The sequence below is a fragment of the Sphaeramia orbicularis genome, chromosome 18, assembly GCF_902148855.1.
Source record: "Sphaeramia orbicularis chromosome 18, fSphaOr1.1, whole genome shotgun sequence".
In the NCBI taxonomy this organism is placed as follows: domain Eukaryota; kingdom Metazoa; phylum Chordata; class Actinopteri; order Kurtiformes; family Apogonidae; genus Sphaeramia; species Sphaeramia orbicularis.
In genome coordinates, this window is record NC_043974.1 from 156,555 (window position 1) to 176,015 (window position 19,461).

At 41.6% G+C, this 19,461-nt stretch overlaps 1 protein-coding gene across 1 annotated transcript in view; it reads right to left on the reverse strand.

Moving 5' to 3' along the window:
* Nucleotides 1–1,767: 1,767 nt before the first annotated feature.
* Nucleotides 1,768–19,461, reverse strand: part of LOC115438193 (transmembrane protein 184C-like) — a 29,333-nt gene continuing 11,639 nt past the window's right edge. The window contains exons 5-11 of the mRNA XM_030161626.1: nucleotides 10,805–10,879; nucleotides 9,358–9,451; nucleotides 6,234–6,346; nucleotides 6,044–6,143; nucleotides 4,039–4,116; nucleotides 3,503–3,596; nucleotides 1,768–2,344 (exon numbers count right to left, since the gene is read on the reverse strand). Of these exons, the coding sequence (XP_030017486.1) occupies nucleotides 2,067–2,344; nucleotides 3,503–3,596; nucleotides 4,039–4,116; nucleotides 6,044–6,143; nucleotides 6,234–6,346; nucleotides 9,358–9,451; nucleotides 10,805–10,879 (832 nt within the window). The 3' untranslated portion in view covers nucleotides 1,768–2,066. The remainder of the gene's footprint in view (nucleotides 2,345–3,502; nucleotides 3,597–4,038; nucleotides 4,117–6,043; nucleotides 6,144–6,233; nucleotides 6,347–9,357; nucleotides 9,452–10,804; nucleotides 10,880–19,461) is intronic.

The window sequence follows — 19,461 nt, forward strand, 5'->3', positions numbered from 1 at the left end:
CAGTGGACCATCCCATAATGATTGAGAGACTGAGGGACCTGGTAGGGATGTCAGGTCCTGTGCTAGACTGGTTCTCCTCTTACCTGACTGGCAGAAGCTTCACTGTGTCAATAAACAACTTCCAATCTGACTCAGCGGATCTACTGTGTGGTGTGCCCCAAGGCTCTGTCCTGGGACCAGTGCTATTCTTACTCTATGTCCTCCCACTTGGCCACATTATCCGACAGTACAGTGATGTCTCCTATCATCTATTCACAGATGACATCCAGATGTACTGCTCCTTTAACTCCTCTGAGCCCCACAAACTGAGTTCCTTAATCATCTGCTTGTCAGAGCTGAAGCAGTGGCTAAATGAGAACAGCCTCCAGCTGAACTCCAGCAAAACACAGACCCTCATCATTGCCCCGGACAGTGCAATCCCAGGGATCAAACATCACCTTGGAGACCTGAGTTCCTCGGTAAAGACCAAACTGAGGAATCTGGGAGTCATCTTTGACCAGGACATGTCTTTAGAATTCTACTCCAAACACCTAGTCAAAAACTGTTTCTTCCACCTACGCAACATCTCCAAACTCAGATCTATGGTGTCCACAAATGAGCTCGAGATGATCGTTCACGCTTTTGTGTCTTCTCGCTTAGACTACTGCAACAGCCTGTTTACATGCTTAAACAAGAAGGAGCTGGCCCGTCTACAGTTTGTCCAGAACTCTGCTGCCAGGCTCCTGACCCACACAAACAGGAGAACCCACATCACTCCCATCCTTAAATCTCTCCACTGGCTCCTGTTCTATATCGTCTTCATTTCAAAATTCTTGTGCTAACTTTCCGGGCCCTACATGGCCAGGCCCCTGCATACATTGCTTCCCTGATCCAGCCCTACAGCTCGACTCGTAGCCTGAGGTCTTCAGGACAGTACCTGCTGATGGTTCCACACACCTGCTGATGGTTCCACACACCTGCTGATGGTTCCACACACCTGCTGATGGTTCCACGGACCTGTTTTAGCACACGCGGTGACAGGTCTGTTAAAGCTGTGGCACCACGTCTATGGAATGACCTGCCTCTACACCTACGGTCCATGGACTCTGTACAGAGCTTTAAGAAACACCTCCAAACCCTCCTGTTCAAAAAGGCTTTTTAGTCTCCCACCTGACCCAGGACCACCACAGACTGATTACACTCTATGTATTCATCATAACGTACTCCATGTGTCGTCCCCCCTCCCCCAGTCTCTCTATATCTCTATCGCTCTCTCTTTTCTCCTCCTTTACTCTCTCTCTCTCTTTAACCCCAACTGGTCCAGGCAGACGTCCATCCTTCAGGAGTCTGGGTCTGCTCCAGGTTTCTGCTGTTAAAGGGAAGTTTTTCCTTCCACTGTCACCAATCACAAGTGTTTGCTCCTGAAGGATTCTGTTGGGTCTGTAGAGTTCATTTGATTCTGATTTGAACTGATAAAGCACTTTGTGACTCTGTCTGTGAAAAGTGCTCTATAAATAAAATTTACTTTACTTACTTACTTACTTTAAACTAAACTAAACTAAAACGAAGCATTTAGAAGAAAACGAAAACGAATCAAAACTATCAAACCTGCTCTAAAAACTAATTAAAACAAACTGAATTACAGAAAAAAAAAGTCCAAACTAAATCAAACTAAACTAGAATGAAAAATCCAGAATTATTCAAACCTTTCTTTCTTTTGAAATCAATAAAGTTGATCTTCTCTTCTCTTGTCTTCTCTTCTCAAACAGATCGCTTTCATTCTTTTCAACAGCTGGACATACATTTATTAAAATGACATCATTTGACTTCAAATACAGATTTCATACATTGAATCTGGAGGATTAGGTGAAAAATAGTTCAGGTTTGTTCAAACACATGGCTTTGACATCACAGAGTGTGAAGTGTCTTTGAGTTCAGAGTAAATCCATCCATCTGTCCACGGTTACAGCCAGAGTCACTGTTCAGAACCAACCCTTCAGGTGAGTCCACGTCTGCATTTTCCTGTTGCCGTTCCAGAACACACCTGCCGTGGTTCAAACAGGAGCGTACAGATGAGAAGCCTCCTCCTACTGGGGTTCACCTGCAGGTGGGGGGGAGGAGCCGTCGCTGTCGTCCTCCCAGGACGAAGACGTAAACCCCGCAGGAGCAGAGATAGAGTGAGGGGCGGGGGTGTGTCCTAGGCCTTGGTACCGCCCACTGGAAGAAGGCGAGGACGGCATAGATGTGGCCGCCGCCACCAGAGGATCCTGGGAGCTGGCCGTCAGGAGGCCGGTGTGTTCGGTGTGTTCAGGCCTCGCCAACGTTCCAAAGTACATCTTATTTGGACGACCCAGAAACGTACGACCTGAGGGAGGGGTCAGAGTTACTGATGGGGTGGGAGGGGTCAGAGTTACTGATGGGGGGGGGGTCAGACTTACTGATGGGGGGGGTGGGTGTTAGAAAATATGGGTAGGCCGTCTCATTTTTGGGACTTCTTTTCCGATCACACTCTTAATTTGTCCAGTTCATCTCTTATATTTCAGTAACTCCCCCCAAAAAATTTCGTCCCAGTCCGTACAGTTTTAGACCCCCCCCACCTCCATCTTTAGGGTGCCCGTCCGCCCAGTGCAGAAAACCCATTTTTAATGGAAAATCCTGCATTTGTGGGTATCTGCTGAAGTGCATTAAAGGGAGGGTACCAGGTGGGTACTGTAGGATCAGATGTTCTGAGTGCAGATCTGTGAAATCAGACTAGGACAGAAAGAAATCTGAAAAAACCTGGGATTGGACCTAAAGATGGCAGTGGGGGGGGGTCTAAAACTGTACGATTTGGGCCAAAACTTTTTTGGGAGTTACTGAAATATAAGAGATGAACTGGACAAATTTAGGGTGTGATCGGAAAAGAGGTCCCAAAAATGGGACGACCTAACATATCCATTCTGCAATATATCGCAATATTTCATTTCACAATACTGTATCAATATTAAAACATACTGTACTGATATTTTTAGGAATTTATTCAAATGCAGATATGGTGGAGGTTCATTTTAGTTTTTTTGTTTTTCTTTATTGTTTATATTTTATTTATTATTATTTAACACTCATCCTAAAAGCACTTTTTTCTGTCTGAGGCAGATGTTGGTTCCTTTGTTTGGATTGAACTCCAATCCTGTTCTGATGTTAGTTGTGAACTCATAGAATCTGAACATTTGAACAGGATCTGAAACTGGAATGTCTGGAAAACAGAATTTCAGTTTGAACACAGTTGGAACATTTGCTGATAGAACATTAGATCCTGTTGGGATCAAATACAAATGTGTTTAGGATTTGTGCAGATTTATGATGGAATTCAATTCTTCAAGGAAATAAACATTAAAAAAAGAAAGAACCAAAAAACTGCCTTTTTAACAGTATCATGATATATCGTGATATATTGTATGGTGATCCTAGTATTGTGATTAGTATCGTATCACCAGATTCTCCCCTACACACAGCCCTAGTATCGTCTGTATCAGACACTCACCCACATGGCGGACCTGCTCTGTGACATCAGCTTGGATGTCAGAGAAATCCCACATCGCCAAAAAACTGTCGAAACACGAGCCCTCCTCTGCCTCCTGGAAGATGCAGTACACATTCAAACCTTTTCTGGTGTATGTGCTTTGGTTCAGTGTTCAGTTTTCATATAACTTTTTATTTTAACTCCCTACATTTTCAGACAAATATCTGTATTTTGTACTCTTTACATTTTCAACACAGGCCTATCTTGGGTACAGACAGTTTAGAACAGTAGATGAAACATCGTATCCATGACAGTCTAAACCAGGGCTGTCCAACCCTGGTCCTGCAGATCCACTATCCTGCATGTTTCAGATGTTTCCCTCTTCCAGCACACCTGATTCAAATGATAACCCTATCCTCCAGCTCTGCAGAAGACTGATAACGACCGTCAGGTGTGTTTGAAGAGGGAAACATCTGAAACATGCAGGACTGTGGCTCTCCAGGACCAGGGTTGGACAGCCCTGGTCTAAATGCTCCATAAATGAGCTGAGTGTTTACCTGGACGTAGGGTTTGTAGGTGAAGGTGTAGTGGTGAGCGATGGCAGCCAGGAACATCTCTATGCAGATGATGAAATCCTGTTCAGAAAAACACGTCTGAATAGTGCTGATCGGTTCAGATGATATTAGCTACTGACAGTCATCCCTTCTGCACACATGCATTAAACTGTCATCAGTACTGACAAGGACACAAACAAAATTAGCATGGCAAGAAATCTTAACAGGGTCCAAGCCCCGCCCCCCTCCCCCAGGTTACGTTGACTGGGTCACATTTGCAGCATTTCCACGACGTGGTACCGACTTGATTTGACTCAACTCGACTCAGCTTTTTTTGTGTTCCCATTATGGAAAAGGACCTGGACTCTGGTACCTGGTCCTAGTTCTTTGGAATCTGGTACCTGGTACTAGTTTTTTGGAATCTGGTACCTGGTACTAGTTTTTTGGTACCTCCTCCTCTGAGGTTCCAGGACTGGGGACCAGATCCTAAAGGTGACACTGTGTAAACACTGCAGAGCTCTGATTGGTCAGAGTGGTGTGTGTGCCCCGCCCTTTTCCAGTAAATCTGTCAGTAGGTGAATCCACATGATGACAGTCTGTAAAACTACACCATGGTTTGTCCAGGAGGTTCAGACGCAAACATTCAGCAGGAGTTTGACCAGACAACAGGCAACCAGTGAGTTTATCAGCAACTGTGAGCAGAGCACACAGAAGGAACGCACCGCATCGCTATGACGACCAGGGACTGGAAAGAGGGAGGATCTGGAATGGAAAGGGTCTGGAAGAGGACCTGGTACCAGAGTGGAAAGGGTCTGGAATAGGACCTGGTACCAGAGTGGAAAGGGTCTGGAATAGGACCTGGTACCAGAGTGGAAAGGGTCTGGAATAGGACCTGGTACCAGAGTGGAAAGGGTCTGGAATAGGACCTGGTACCAGAGTGGAAAGGGTCTGGAATAGGACCTGGTACCAGAGTGGAAATGGTCTGGAATAGGACCTGGTACCAGAGTGGAAAGGGTCTGGAATAGGACCTGGTACCAGAGTGGAGTCTAGCCGGTTCCAAGTAGTGGAAATGCAGCAATTGATCCAGTTGAAGCAGCACAATGTAACTCAAATCTTGTTGTCCAACTGAACATCCAAGGGTTTTGTTGAAAGCCCCCTTGAGTCACCTTCAGCATTGTTTCCTAATCTTATGGAAGAATACCGAATTTGGATTTGAGCAAAGTCTAAATTTGTGTCTTTCATCCTATTAGTTTATGACTCCCACAGCTGAATAAACACTCAGCAGGCCTCCACTGGTCTTTAAAGACCTCAGGCTGAACACAGTGATGGAGCGTCAAACTGAAGCCCAATCCAAATTCACCCCTTGGCCCCTCCCCGTTACCCCTACCCCTCCATTTTGGGTGATTCTCAATGTGTTGGAGGGGAAGGGCTAAGGGGGAGGGGCTGTTTGGTAACAGGAAGAAAATAGTTCAAATTGTGCTGAACTTTCTTCAGACATTTCAGGTTGTTCATGTTTGTTCAGGTTAGTCACATTTTATTGGTACAGGAGGGTTTGTAAATGTAAATATTTTCATAATTTAATGTTTTTTTTGCACTAAAACAAAGACAAACATTTGTAGTTGTCATTATTTACAGACATAATGTCATATTATTTGTTCCATCAAACCCAGTAGTAAATCTGCAGTGGTTCTTCTGTGTGGGTTCTTCTGCTGTTATTATTTGACTGTAGATCAGATTGGTCTGGATGTGGAACCCACACTAACATGAGTTCCACAGCCTGGACTGTGGAATTTAGACACTTTGTAAATTCATCCCAGGGGTGGGACTGGAACCTTTGGGGGGACGCATTCAGGCCCGGGACACATGTTTGACAGCCCTGGGTTTGATGCTCCTGTTCTTCATAGTTTTCTGCAGTTGTGTTGGAACAGTTCCAGGTCAGAGTACCTGTAGTTCCAGTTCAGAGTACCTGTAGTTCCAGTTCATTGTACCTGTAGTTCCAGTTCAGTACCTGTAGTCCAGTTGCCACAGCTTCCACACTGTCCCAGTCCCAGGTGTGTTTGTCGGAGATAACACCAACTTTGACCAGGAATGCGATCAGCACAGCCTGCCTGAACACAACCACACACACACAGACGGACATGTCAGCTCTGGCCTCCTTCTGCTTTGTGTTCAGCCTGTACCAGTAGTCCCATCCTTACCAGAAGGACACAAACACCACCAGTTTGACACACAGGAACTTTCCCACAGGTCTGATGGGGGTCAGCTCTTCCCTGAGAGCACAGTAGAGCAACACCAGGCAGTACATGGCAAACTGGAGAGAGAGAGAGAGAGAGAGAGAGAGAGAGAGAGAGAGAGAGAGAGAGAGAGAGAAAGCAAGTCAGTCATGTAGGAAACACAGACTTAAATCCCATTTGGCATCAACCCTTTAGCCCCTGATGTGTCTGTGGTGAGCATTCTGAAAATACGATTTACTTATTTATTTATTTTAGAATTCAAGTTTTTATTATTTTATTATCTGTTTTATTAAATAATGGTTCTTTGAATCATCCTAAAAGCACTTTTTTCTGTTTGAGAGGCAGGTGGGAGTTCCTTTGTTGGGATTGAACTCAAATGCTGTTCTGATGTTAGTTCTGTTGCAGAGCTGTCAACCGATCACCACCTGGTGGTGAGTTGGATCCTCTGGCAAAGGAGGAAACCAGACCGACTCGGCAGGCCCAAACGTGTTGTGAGGGTCTGTTGGGAACGTCTGGCAGAGCACAATGTCAGCGTGGTCTTCAACTCCCACCTCCGGGAGAGCTTCTCCCAGATCCCGGGGGAGGCTGGGGACATTGAGTCCAAGTGGACCATGTTCTCCACCTCCATTGTCGAAGCGGCTGCTTGGAGCTGTGGCTGCAGGGTCTCCGGTGCCTGTCGTGGCGGCAATCCCCGAACCCGGTGGTGGACCCCGGAAGTAAGGGATGCTGTCAAGCTGAAGAAGGAGTCTTATCGAGCCTTGTTGGCTCGTGGGACTCCGGAGGCAGCTGATGGGTACCGGAAGGCCAGGCATGCTGCAACCCGAGTGGTTGTGGAGGCAAAAACTCTGGTCTGGGTGGAGTTTGGAGAGGCCGTGGAGGAGGACTATCGGTCAGCCTCGAGGAAATTCTGGCAAACCGTCCGGCGCCTCAGGAGGGGAAAGCAGTGCACCACCAACACTGTTTACAGTGGAAGTGGGAGGAGCTGACCTCGACTGGGAATGTTATCGGACGGTGGAAGGAATACTTTGAGGACCTCCTCAATCCCACTGTCACGTCTTCCATTGAGGAAGCAGAGGCTGAGGTCTCAGAGGTGGACTGGTCCACCACCCAAGCTGAAGTCACTGAGGTGGTTGGACAGCTCCTCGGTGGCAGGGCACCGGGGGTGGATGAGATTCGCCCTGAGTCCCTTCAGTCTCTGGATGTGCAGGACTGTCTTGGTTGACTCGTCTCTGTAACATGGCGTGGCAGTCGGGGACAGTCCCTCTGGATTGGCAGACCGGGGTGGTGGTCCCCCTTTTTAAGAAGGGGGACCGGAGGATGTGCTCCATCCACAGGGGGATCCCACTCCTCAGCCTCCCGGGGAAAGTCTATTCCAGGTACTGGAGAGGAGGATCCGACCGATAGTCGAACCTCGGATCCAGGAGGAACAATGCGGTTTTCGTCCTGGTTGTGGAACAGTGGACCAGCTCTATACTCTCCATCAGGTGCTCGAGGGTTCATGGGAGTTCACCCATCTGGTCCACATGTGTTTTGTGGATTTGGGGAAGGTGTTGGACTGTGTCCCTCGTGGTATCCTGCTGGAGGTGCTTCGGGAGTATGGGGTCCAGGGCCCTCTGTTAAGGGCAGTCTGGTCCTTGTATGACCAAAGCAGGAGCCTGGTCTGACTTACTGGCAGTAAGTCAGACCTGTTCCAGGTGCATGTGGGACTCCTGCAGGGCTGCCCTTTGTCACCGGTTCTGTTCAGAATTTTTATGGACAGAATTTCTAGGCGCAGCCAGGGGCCGGAGGGGGTCCGGTTTGGGGACCACAGGATTTCATCTCTGCTTTTTGCAGATGACGTTGTCCTGTTGGCCTCATGGAACCTGGACCTTCAGCATGCCCTGGGGTGGTTTGGAGTGGGATGAGGATCAGCACCTCCAAATCTGAGACCATGGTTCTGGACCAGATAAAGGTGGTCTGCCCTCTCCGGGTCGGTGGAGAGTCTTTGCCCCAAGTGGAGGAGTTCCAGTATCTGGGTCTGGTTCAGAGTGAGGGAAGGATGGAGGTTCAGATTGACAGGTGGATGGGTGGAGGTTCAGATTGACAGGTGGATGGGTGGAGGTTCAGATTGACAGGTGGGTGGGTGCAGCGTCTGCAGTGCTGCAGTGCTTGTATGGGTCTGTTGTGGTTCAGAAGGAGCTGAGCCCAAAGGAGAAGCTCTGCATTTACCCTCAGTCTACGTTCAGACCCTCACCTGTGGTCATGAGCTGTGGGTCAGGACCCAAAGGACCAGATCCAGGACCCAAAGGACCAGATCCAGGATACAAGCGGTCCAAATGAGTTTCCTCCGTAGGGTGGGCGGGTCCACCCTTAGGGATGGGGGAGGAGCTCAGTCACCAGGGGCGGAGCTCAGAGTGGAGCCGCTGCTCCTCCATATCCAGAGGAACCAGCCGAGGTGGATCAGACATCTGGTTCAGATCCTCCTGGACTCCTCCTGTTCTGGGCATGTCCCACCAGGAGGAGACCTGAGGGAAGACCTGGGACACACTGGACAGACTATGTCAGTGGACTGGACTGGGAACGCCTCAGGGTCCACCTGGAAGAGCTGGAGGAGGAGTCTGTGGAGAGGGAGGAGTCTGGGCATCCCTGCTTAGACTGTTACCCCCATGACCTGGCCCCAGACAAGCGGCAGATAATGGATGGATGGATGTTAGTTGTGAACTAATAGAATGTGAACATTTGAACAGGATCTGAAACTGGAATGTGTGTAAAACAGAATTCCAGTTTGAACACAGTTGGAACATTTGCTGATAGAACATTAGATCCTGTTGGGATCAAATACAAATGTGTTTAGGATTTGTGCAGATTTAGGATGGAATTCAATTCTTCAAGGAAATAATCATTTAAAAAAAAGAAAGGAACAAAGAATTGCCTTTTTAACAGTATCATGATATATGGTATCGTGGTCCTAGTGTTGTGATTTGTATCGTATCACCAGATTGTTGCAGAAACACAGCCCTAATTCTGACACAATAGTAAGTGCATTTAGTATCAGTGTTAGAACTGGGATCAGCCTGGGTTGGACTCAGAATTAAATCACACTATTTACCAGCTGTGAAATGTTGTTGATGATGACCAGGTAGGACCAGGCGTTTCTGAAGCTGAAGTTGGCTTCATCATAAACACCACAGAGCTGACAGATCCTGCAGACCAGAAAAAAAACAAACTGAATCACACATTCAGCAACTGACATCTGAAACAGCAACACTTTACAGCACAGGTGGCAAACATGTGGCCCAGGGTCCAAATCTGGCCCACTAAAGGGTCCAAATCTGGCCCTCCAAGGGGTCCAAATCTGGCCCACCAAAGGGTCCAAATCTGGTCCTCCAAGGGGTCCAAATCTGGCCCTCCAAGGGGTCCAAATCTGGCCCACCAAAGGGTCCAAATCTGGCCCTCCAAGGGGTCCAAATCTGGCCCACCAAAGGGTCCAAATCTGGTCCTCCAAGGGGTCCAAATCTGGCTCTCCAAGGGGTCCAAATCTGGCCCACCAAAGGGTCCAAATCTGGCCCTCCAAGGGGTCCAAATCTGGCCCACCAAAGGGTCCAAATCTGGTCCTCCAAGGGGTCCAAATCTGGCCCTCCAAGGGGTCCAAATCTGGCCCACCAAAGGGTCCAAATCTGGCCCTCCAAAGGGTCCAAATCTGGCCCTCCAAAGGGTCCAAATCTGGCCCTCCAAGGGGTCCAAATCTGGCCCTCCAAGGGGTCCAAATCTGGCCCACCAAAGGGTCCAAATCTGGCCCTCCAAAGGGTCCAAATCTGGCCCTCCAAAGGGTCCAAATCTGGCCCTTCAAGGGGTCCAAAACTGGCCCTCCAAAGGGTCCAAATCAGGCCTGTGGGTTGAATTTGTGAAATGTAAAAATGAGACTGAAGATATGAACAATCATTGATGTTAAAATCAGTTTAAGTTAATTCAACCTAAAGTGGGTCAGACCAGTGAAACACAATCAGAATAATTTATAAACCATGAAAACTGCAATTTTTTCTCTTTGTTTTAATGTAAGAAAAGTAAAATTACACCAAAATATTTACATTCACAGACTAGCTTTATAAAAAAAATGTGAATAACCTGAACAAATATGAACAACCTGAATTATCTACAGAAAAATCAGTGCAGTTGGAACAATCTTCTGCCTGTTCAGTGTCTTGGTAGATCTGATCTGTAATGCACATGGATTAAACATAAGTTGAGGCAAAATATTGATCAGATTTTTCTTCTTAATATTATTTCTTCTTATTTTTCTTCAGAAATTTCAGTTTTTTCAGGTTATTCACAACTTCTTTGTTTGGCTAGTTTGTAAAATGTAAATGTTTTCATAATTTAATGTTATTTTTTGCATATAAAATATTTGTAGTTGTCATTATTTCTGGGTTCTTCTGTTCTTATTTGACTGGTTGGGTCCACTGCAGATCAAACTGAGCTGAATGTGGAACCTGAAAGAACAGGAGTTGGACAGCCCTGATATAAGTGTCAGTTTTTTATCAGAGTGTAAAACTCACAGTGCGATCACCGTGGTTACAGGTCGGACCACCGTGTACTGGAGGACTCCCAGTTTACAGCGAAACAACAGCACCCTGAAGAAGGACAGAACACACATGAGCATAAATACTGGACAGAACATATACTGACGGTTAATGGAAACTCTGAGGTACAAATGTCTGCATAGTTCTACTTGTATAAATGTCTTTATATTTCAACTTGTATAAATGTCTGTATATTTCTACTTGTATAAATATCTGTATATTTCTACTTGTATAAATGTGTGTATATTTCTACTTGTATAAATGTCTGCATATTTCTACTTGTATAAATGTGTGTATATTTCTACTTGTATAAATGTGTGTATATTTCTACTTGTATAAATGTCTGCATATTTCTACTTGTATAAATGTGTGTATATTTCTACTTGTATAAATGTCTGCATATTTCTACTTGTATAAATGTGTGTATATTTCTACTTGTATAAATGTCTGCATATTTCTACTTGTATAAATGTGTGTATATTTCTACTTGTATAAATGTCTGTATATTTCTACTTGTATAAATGTCTGCTTATTTCTACTTGTATAAATGTCTGTATATTTCTACTTGTATAAATGTCTGCTTATTTCTGCTTGCATAAATGTCTGTATATTTCTACTTGTATAAATGTCTGTGTATTTCTACTTGTATAAATGTGTGTCTATTTCTACTTGTATAAATGTGTCTATTTCTACTTGTATAAATGTCTGTATATTTCTGCTTGTATAAATGTGTGTCTATTTCTACTTGTATAAATGTGTGTGTATTTCTACTTGTATAAATGTGTGTGTATTTCTACTTGTATAAATGTGTGTATATTTCTACTTGTATAAATGTGTGTGTATTTCTACTTGTATAAATGTGTGTGTATTTCTACTTGTATAAATGTGTGTGTATTTCTACTTGTATAAATGTGTGTATATTTCTACTTGTATAAATGTCTGCATATTTCTACTTGTATAAATGTGTGTCTATTTCTACTTGTATAAATGTGTCTATTTCAACTTGTATAAATGTGTGTATATTTCTACTTGTATAAATGTGTGTCTGTTTCTACTTGTATAAATGTGTGTGTATTTCTACTTGTATAAATGTGTGTGTATTTCTACTTGTATAAATGTGTGTGTATTTCTACTTGTATAAATGTGTGTATATTTCTACTTGTATAAATGTGTGTGTATTTCTACTTGTATAAATGTGTGTATATTTCTACTTGTATAAATGTGTGTGTATTTCTACTTGTATAAATGTGTGTGTATTTCTACTTGTATAAATGTGTGTGTATTTCTACTTGTATAAATGTGTGTATATTTCTACTTGTATAAATGTGTGTGTATTTCTACTTGTATAAATGTGTGTGTATTTCTACTTGTATAAATGTGTCTATTTCTACTTGTATAAATGTCTGTATATTTCTACTTGTATAAATGTGTGTCTGTTTCTACTTGTATAAATGTGTGTGTATTTCTACTTGTATAAATGTGTGTGTATTTCTACTTGTATAAATGTGTGTGTATTTCTACTTGTATAAATGTGTGTATATTTCTACTTGTATAAATGTGTGTGTATTTCTACTTGTATAAATGTGTGTATATTTCTACTTGCATAAATGTGTGTATATTTCTACTTGTATAAATGTGTGTATATTTCTACATGTATAAATGTGTGTATATTTCTACTTGTATAAATGTGTGTATATTTCTACTTGTATAAATGTGTGTATATTTCTACTTGTATAAATGTGTGTGTATTTCTACTTGTATAAATGTGTGTATATTTCTACTTGTATAAATGTGTGTATATTTCTACTTGTATAAATGTGTGTATATTTCTACTTGTATAAATGTGTGTATATTTCTACTTGTATAAATGTGTGTGTATTTCTACTTGTATAAATGTGTGTATATTTCTACTTGTATAAATGTGTGTATATTTCTACATGTATAAATGTGTGTATATTTCTACTTGTATAAATGTGTGTGTATTTCTACTTGTATAAATGTGTGTATATTTCTACATGTATAAATGTGTGTATATTTCTACTTGTATAAATGTGTGTATATTTCTACTTGTATAAATGTGTGTATATGTCTACATGTATAAATGTGTGTGTATTTCTACTTGTATAAATGTGTGTATATTTCTACTTGTATAAATGTGTGTATATTTCTACATGTATAAATGTGTGTATATTTCTACTTGTATAAATGTGTGTATATTTCTACTTGTATAAATGTGTGTATATTTCTACATGTATAAATGTGTGTGTATTTCTACTTGTATAAATGTGTGTATATTTCTACTTGTATAAATGTGTGTGTATTTCTACTTGTATAAATGTGTGTATATTTCTACTTGTATAAATGTGTGTATATTTCTACTTGTATAAATGTGTGTATATTTCTACATGTATAAATGTGTGTGTATTTCTACTTGTATAAATGTGTGTATATTTCTACTTGTATAAATGTGTGTGTATTTCTACTTGTATAAATGTGTGTATATTTCTACTTGTATAAATGTGTGTATATTTCTACTTGTATAAATGTGTGTATATTTCTACTTGTATAAATGTGTGTATATTTCTACATGTATAAATGTGTGTGTATTTCTACTTGTATAAATGTGTGTATATTTCTACTTGTATAAATGTGTGTGTATTTCTACTTGTATAAATGTGTGTATATTTCTACATGTATAAATGTGTGTGTATTTCTACTTCTATAAATGTGTGTATATTTCTACTTGTATAAATGTGTGTGTATTTCTACTTGTATAAATGTGTGTATATTTCTACTTGTATAAATGTGTTTATATTTCTACTTGTATAAATGTGTGTATATTTCTACTTGTATAAATGTGTGTATATTTCTACATGTATAAATGTGTGTATATTTCTACTTGTATAAATGTGTGTGTATTTCTACTTGTATAAATGTGTGTATATTTCTACTTGTATAAATGTGTGTATATTTCTACTTGTATAAATGTGTGTATATTTCTACTTGTATAAATGTGTGTGCATTTCTACTTGTATAAATGTGTGTATATTTCTACTTGTATAAATGTGTGTATATTTCTACTTGTATAAATGTGTGTATATTTCTACTTGTATAAATGTGTGTATATTTCTACATGTATAAATGTGTGTATATTTCTACTTGTATAAATGTGTGTGTATTTCTACTTGTATAAATGTGTGTATATTTCTACTTGTATAAATGTGTGTATATTTCTACTTGTATAAATGTGTGTATATTTCTACATGTATAAATGTGTGTATATTTCTACATGTATAAATGTGTGTGTATTTCTACTTGTATAAATGTGTGTATATTTCTACTTGTATAAATGTGTGTATATTTCTACTTGTATAAATGTGTGTATATTTCTACATGTATAAATGTGTGTGTATTTCTACTTGTATAAATGTGTGTATATTTCTACTTGTATAAATGTGTGTGTATTTCTACTTGTATAAATGTGTGTATATTTCTACTTGTATAAATGTGTGTATATTTCTACATGTATAAATGTGTGTATATTTCTACATGTATAAATGTGTGTATATTTCTACTTGTATAAATGTGTGTGTATTTCTACTTGTAGTTGGCTGTAGTTCTTCCTAGTGTACTTCTTGCTGCCTTAGTGCTGCTCGTTCAGCTCATGCTCAGTTGTCCTGTTGTCATGGTTCATTACACATGGGTCGCTCTGTTTACTAAAGTGGACCAAATACACACTGAGTAATACTCAGAGGGTCTGTGCACAGTCTGAGGACTGGTTTGGAAGGCCTATATAAAGGCCCCAAAAAGGCCTACATAAAGGCCCAAAAAAGGCCCATATAAAGCCCCAAAAAATGCCTATATAAAGGGCCAAAAAGGCCTACATAAAGGCCCAAAAAAGGCCCATATAAAGGCCCAAAAAAACGCCTATGTAAAGGCCCCAAAAAGGCCCATATAAAGGCCCAAAAAGGTCTATATAAAGGCCCAAAAAAGGCCTATATAAAGGCCCAAAAAAGGCCCATATAAAGGCCCAAAAAGGTCTATATAAAGGCCCAAAAGAGGCCTATATAAAGGCCCAAAAAGGTCTATATAAAGGCCCAAAAAAGGCCTATATAAAGGCCCAAAAAAGGCCCATATAAAGGCCCAAAAAGGTCTATATAAAGGCCCAAAAAGGCCAATATAAAGGCCCACAAAAGGCCTATATTAAGGCCCATATAAAGGCCCAAAAAGGCCTATGTAAAGGCCCAAAAAAGGCCTATATAAAGGCTCCAAAAAGGCACATATAAAGGCCCAAAAAGGCCTATATAAAGGCCCAAAAAGGTCTACATAGAGGCCCAAAAAGGCCTATATAGAGGCCCAAAAAGGCCTCTATAAAGGCCCCAAAAAGGCCCATATAAAGGCCCAAAAAAGGCCCATATAAAGGCCCAAAAAGGTCTACATAGAGGCCCAAAAAGGCCTATATAGAGGCCCAAAAAGGCCCATATAAAGGCCCATATAAAGGCCCAAAAAGGTCTACATAGAGGCCCAAAAAGGCCCATATAAAGGCCCAAAAAAGGCCCATATAAAGGCCCAAAAAGGTCTACATAGAGGCCCATAAAGGCCTATATAGAAGCCCAAAAAGGCCTCTATAAAGGCCCCAAAAAGGCCCATATAAAGGCCCAAAAAGGTCTACATAGAGGCCCAAAAAGGCCTATATAGAGGCCCAAAAAGGCCCATATAAAGGCCCAAAAAGGTCTACATAGAGGCCCAAAAAGGCCCATATAAAGGCCCAAAAAAGGCCCATATAAAGGCCCAAAAAGGTCTACATAGAGGCCCAAAAAGGCCTATATAGAGGCCCACAAAGGCCCATATAAAGGCCCAAAAAAGGCCCATATAAAGGCCCAAAAAGGTCTACATAGAGGCCCAAAAAGGCCTATATAGAGGCCCAAAAAGGCCCATATAAAGGCCCAAAAAAGGCCTCCAGTGTTAGTCCAGTGAGTACCTCACCCACCAGCCTCCACCACACCCACTGGTGGAGGCCTGTCTGCGCTGCAGTGATCCACACCACAGAACAGTGCACTACAGTATGAGTGGAACAGGATTCCACAGGACACCACCTGATGCCTGGTCAGACGCATACGCCACCAGAACGCCGCCTGCATGGAAGCAGAGGCCTGACCTGGTACTGACAGCTGGACTGTGTGTTTGGCAGGTGACGTTTTCTGTTGTTCACTTTTTGGTTTGGAAATTCTTCTGGAAACTTCACATTTGTGTTTGTGTGCCAATATCCTAAACAAATGATTCAGATGAACAAATCCAGTTTAGGGTTTAGTTTAGGGGGCGGCCACGCCTCAGATGGTAGAGCGGGTCGTCCAATAACTGAAGGGTTGGCGGTTCAAATCCCACTCTGTCCATGTGCTGTTGTGTCCTTGGGCAAGACCCTTCCCCCTCCTGTCCTCCAGTGCTGCTGCTCACACTGGGGTATGAATGTGTGTGAATGTTTGGTGGTGGGAGGGGCCGTGGGTGTGGACTGTCAGCCACACCCTCAGCAGTCTGCCCCCCCCCCAGGACAGCTGTGGATGCAGATGGAGTTTACCTCCACCAGAGGGAGGATGTGAGAGTGGATGGAGAATGGATCCACTGTACGCACTTTGACTATGTGTTCACAGAAAAGCACTAGAGAAATCTAATCCATTATTATTATTATTATTATTATTACTATTAATATTATTATTAATATTATTATTATTATTATTATTATTATTATTATTATGTTTCAAAATAAAAATTATGTCCAAAAATATGGTCTCAAAGTTTTCACTGACTGTGAATGTACATGTGCATAAATACTGGATGTTCTCTGAATACTCAGAGTACTGTATGAATATGTGCAGAAGTACTGGACAGTCAGAATACTCAGAGTACTGTATGAATATGTGCATAAATACTGGATGTTCTCAGAATACTCAGAGTACTGTATGAATATGTGCAGAAGTACTGGACAGTCAGAATACTCAGAGTACTGTATGAATATGTGCAGAAGTACTGGACAGTCAGAATACTCAGAGTACTGTATGAATATGTGCAGAAGTACTGGACAGTCAGAATACTCAGAGTACTGTATGAATATGTGCAGAAGTACTGGACAGTCAGAATACTCAGAGTACTGTATGAATATGTGCATAAATACTGGACAGTCAGAATACTCAGAGTACTGTATGAATATGTGCAGAAGTACTGGATGTTCTCAGAATACTCAGAGTACTGTATGAATATGTGCAGAAGTACTGGACAGTCAGAATACTCAGAGTACTGTATGAATATGTGCAGAAGTACTGGACAGTCAGAATACTCAGAGTACTGTATGAATTTGTGCAGAAGTACTGGACAGTCAGAATACTCAGAGTACTGTATGAATATGTGCAGAAGTACTGGACAGTCAGAATACTCAGAGTACTGTATGAATATGTGCAGAAGTACTGGACAGTCAGAATACTCAGAGTACTGTATGAATATGTGCAGAAGTACTGGACAGTCAGAATACTCAGAGTACTGTATGAATATGTGCATAAATACTGGACAGTCAGAATACTCAGAGTACTGTATGAATATGTGCAGAAGTACTGGACAGTCAGAATACTCAGAGTACTGTATGAATATGTGCAGAAGTACTGGACAGTCAGAATACTCAGAGTACTGTATGAATATGTGCATAAATACTGGACAGTCAGAATACTCAGAGTACTGTATGAATATGTGCAGAAGTACTGGACAGTCAGAATACTCAGAGTACTGTATGAATATGTGCAGAAGTACTGGATGTTCTCAGAATACTCAGAGTACTGTATGAATATGTGCAGAAGTACTGGACAGTCAGAATACTCAGAGTACTGTATGAATATGTGCAGAAGTACTGGACAGTCAGAATACTCAGAGTACTGTATGAATATGTGCAGAAGTACTGGACAGTCAGAATACTCAGAGTACTGTATGAATATGTGCAGAAGTACTGGACAGTCAGAATACTCAGAGTACTGTATGAATATGTGCAGAAGTACTGGACAGTCAGAATACTCAGAGTACTGTATGAATATGTGCAGAAGTACTGGACAGTCAGAATACTCAGAGTACTGTATGAATATGTGCAGAAGTACTGGACAGTCAGAATACTCAGAGTACTGTATGAATATGTGCAGAAGTACTGGACAGTCAGAATACTCAGAGTACTGTATGAATATGTGCATAAATACTGGACAGTCAGAATACTCAGAGTACTGTATGAATATGTGCAGAAGTACTGGACAGTCAGAATACTCAGAGTACTGTATGAATATGTGCATAAATACTGGATGTTCTCAGAATACTCAGAGTACTGTATGAATATGTGCATAAATACTGGACAGTCAGAATACTCAGAGTACTGTATGAATATGTGCAGAAGTACTGGACAGTCAGAATACTCAGAGTACTGTATGAATATGTGCATAAATACTGGACAGTCAGAATACTCAGAGTACTGTATGAATATGTGCAGAAGTACTGGACAGTCAGAATACTCAGAGTACTGTATGAATATGTGCAGAAGTACTGGACAGTCAGAATACTCAGAGTACTGTATGAATATGTGCAGAAGTACTGGACAGTCAGAATACTCAGAGTACTGTATGAATATGTGCAGAAGTACTGGACAGTCAGAATACTCAGAGTACTGTATGAATATGTGCAGAAGTACTGGACAGTCAGAATACTCAGAGTACTGTATGAATATGTGCAGAAGTACTGGACAGTCAGAATACTCAGAGTACTGTATGAATATGTGCAGAAGTACTGGACAGTCAGAATACTCAGAGTACTGTATGAATATATGTGCAGAAGTACTGGACAGTCAGAATACTCAGAGTACTGTATGAATATGTGCATAAATACTGGACAGTCAGAATACTCAGAGTACTGTATGAATATGTGCAGAAGTACTGGACAGTCAGAATACTCAGAGTACTGTATGAATATGTGCATAAATACTGGATGTTCTCAGAATACTCAGAGTACTGTATGAATATGTGCAGAAGTACTGGACAGTCAGAATACTCAGAGTACTGTATGAATATGTGCAGAAGTACTGGACAGTCAGAATACTCAGAGTACTGTATGAATATGTGCAGAAGTACTGGACAGTCAGAATACTCAGAGTACTGTATGAATATGTGCAGAAGTACTGGACAGTCAGAATACTCAGAGTACTGTATGAATATGTGCAGAAGTACTGGACAGTCAGAATACTCAGAGTACTGTATGAATATGTGCAGAAGTACTGGACAGTCAGAATACTCAGAGTACTGTATGAATATGTGCATAAATACTGGACAGTCAGAATACTCAGAGTACTGTATGAATATGTGCAGAAGTACTGGACAGTCAGAATACTCAGAGTACTGTATGAATATGTGCAGAAGTACTGGACAGTCAGAATACTCAGAGTACTGTATGAATATGTGCAGAAGTACTGGATGTTCTCAGAATACTCAGAGTACTGTATGAATATGTGCAGAAGTACTGGACAGTCAGAATACTCAGAGTACTGTATGAATATGTGCAGAAGTACTGGACAGTCAGAATACTCAGAGTACTGTATGAATATGTGCAGAAGTACTGGA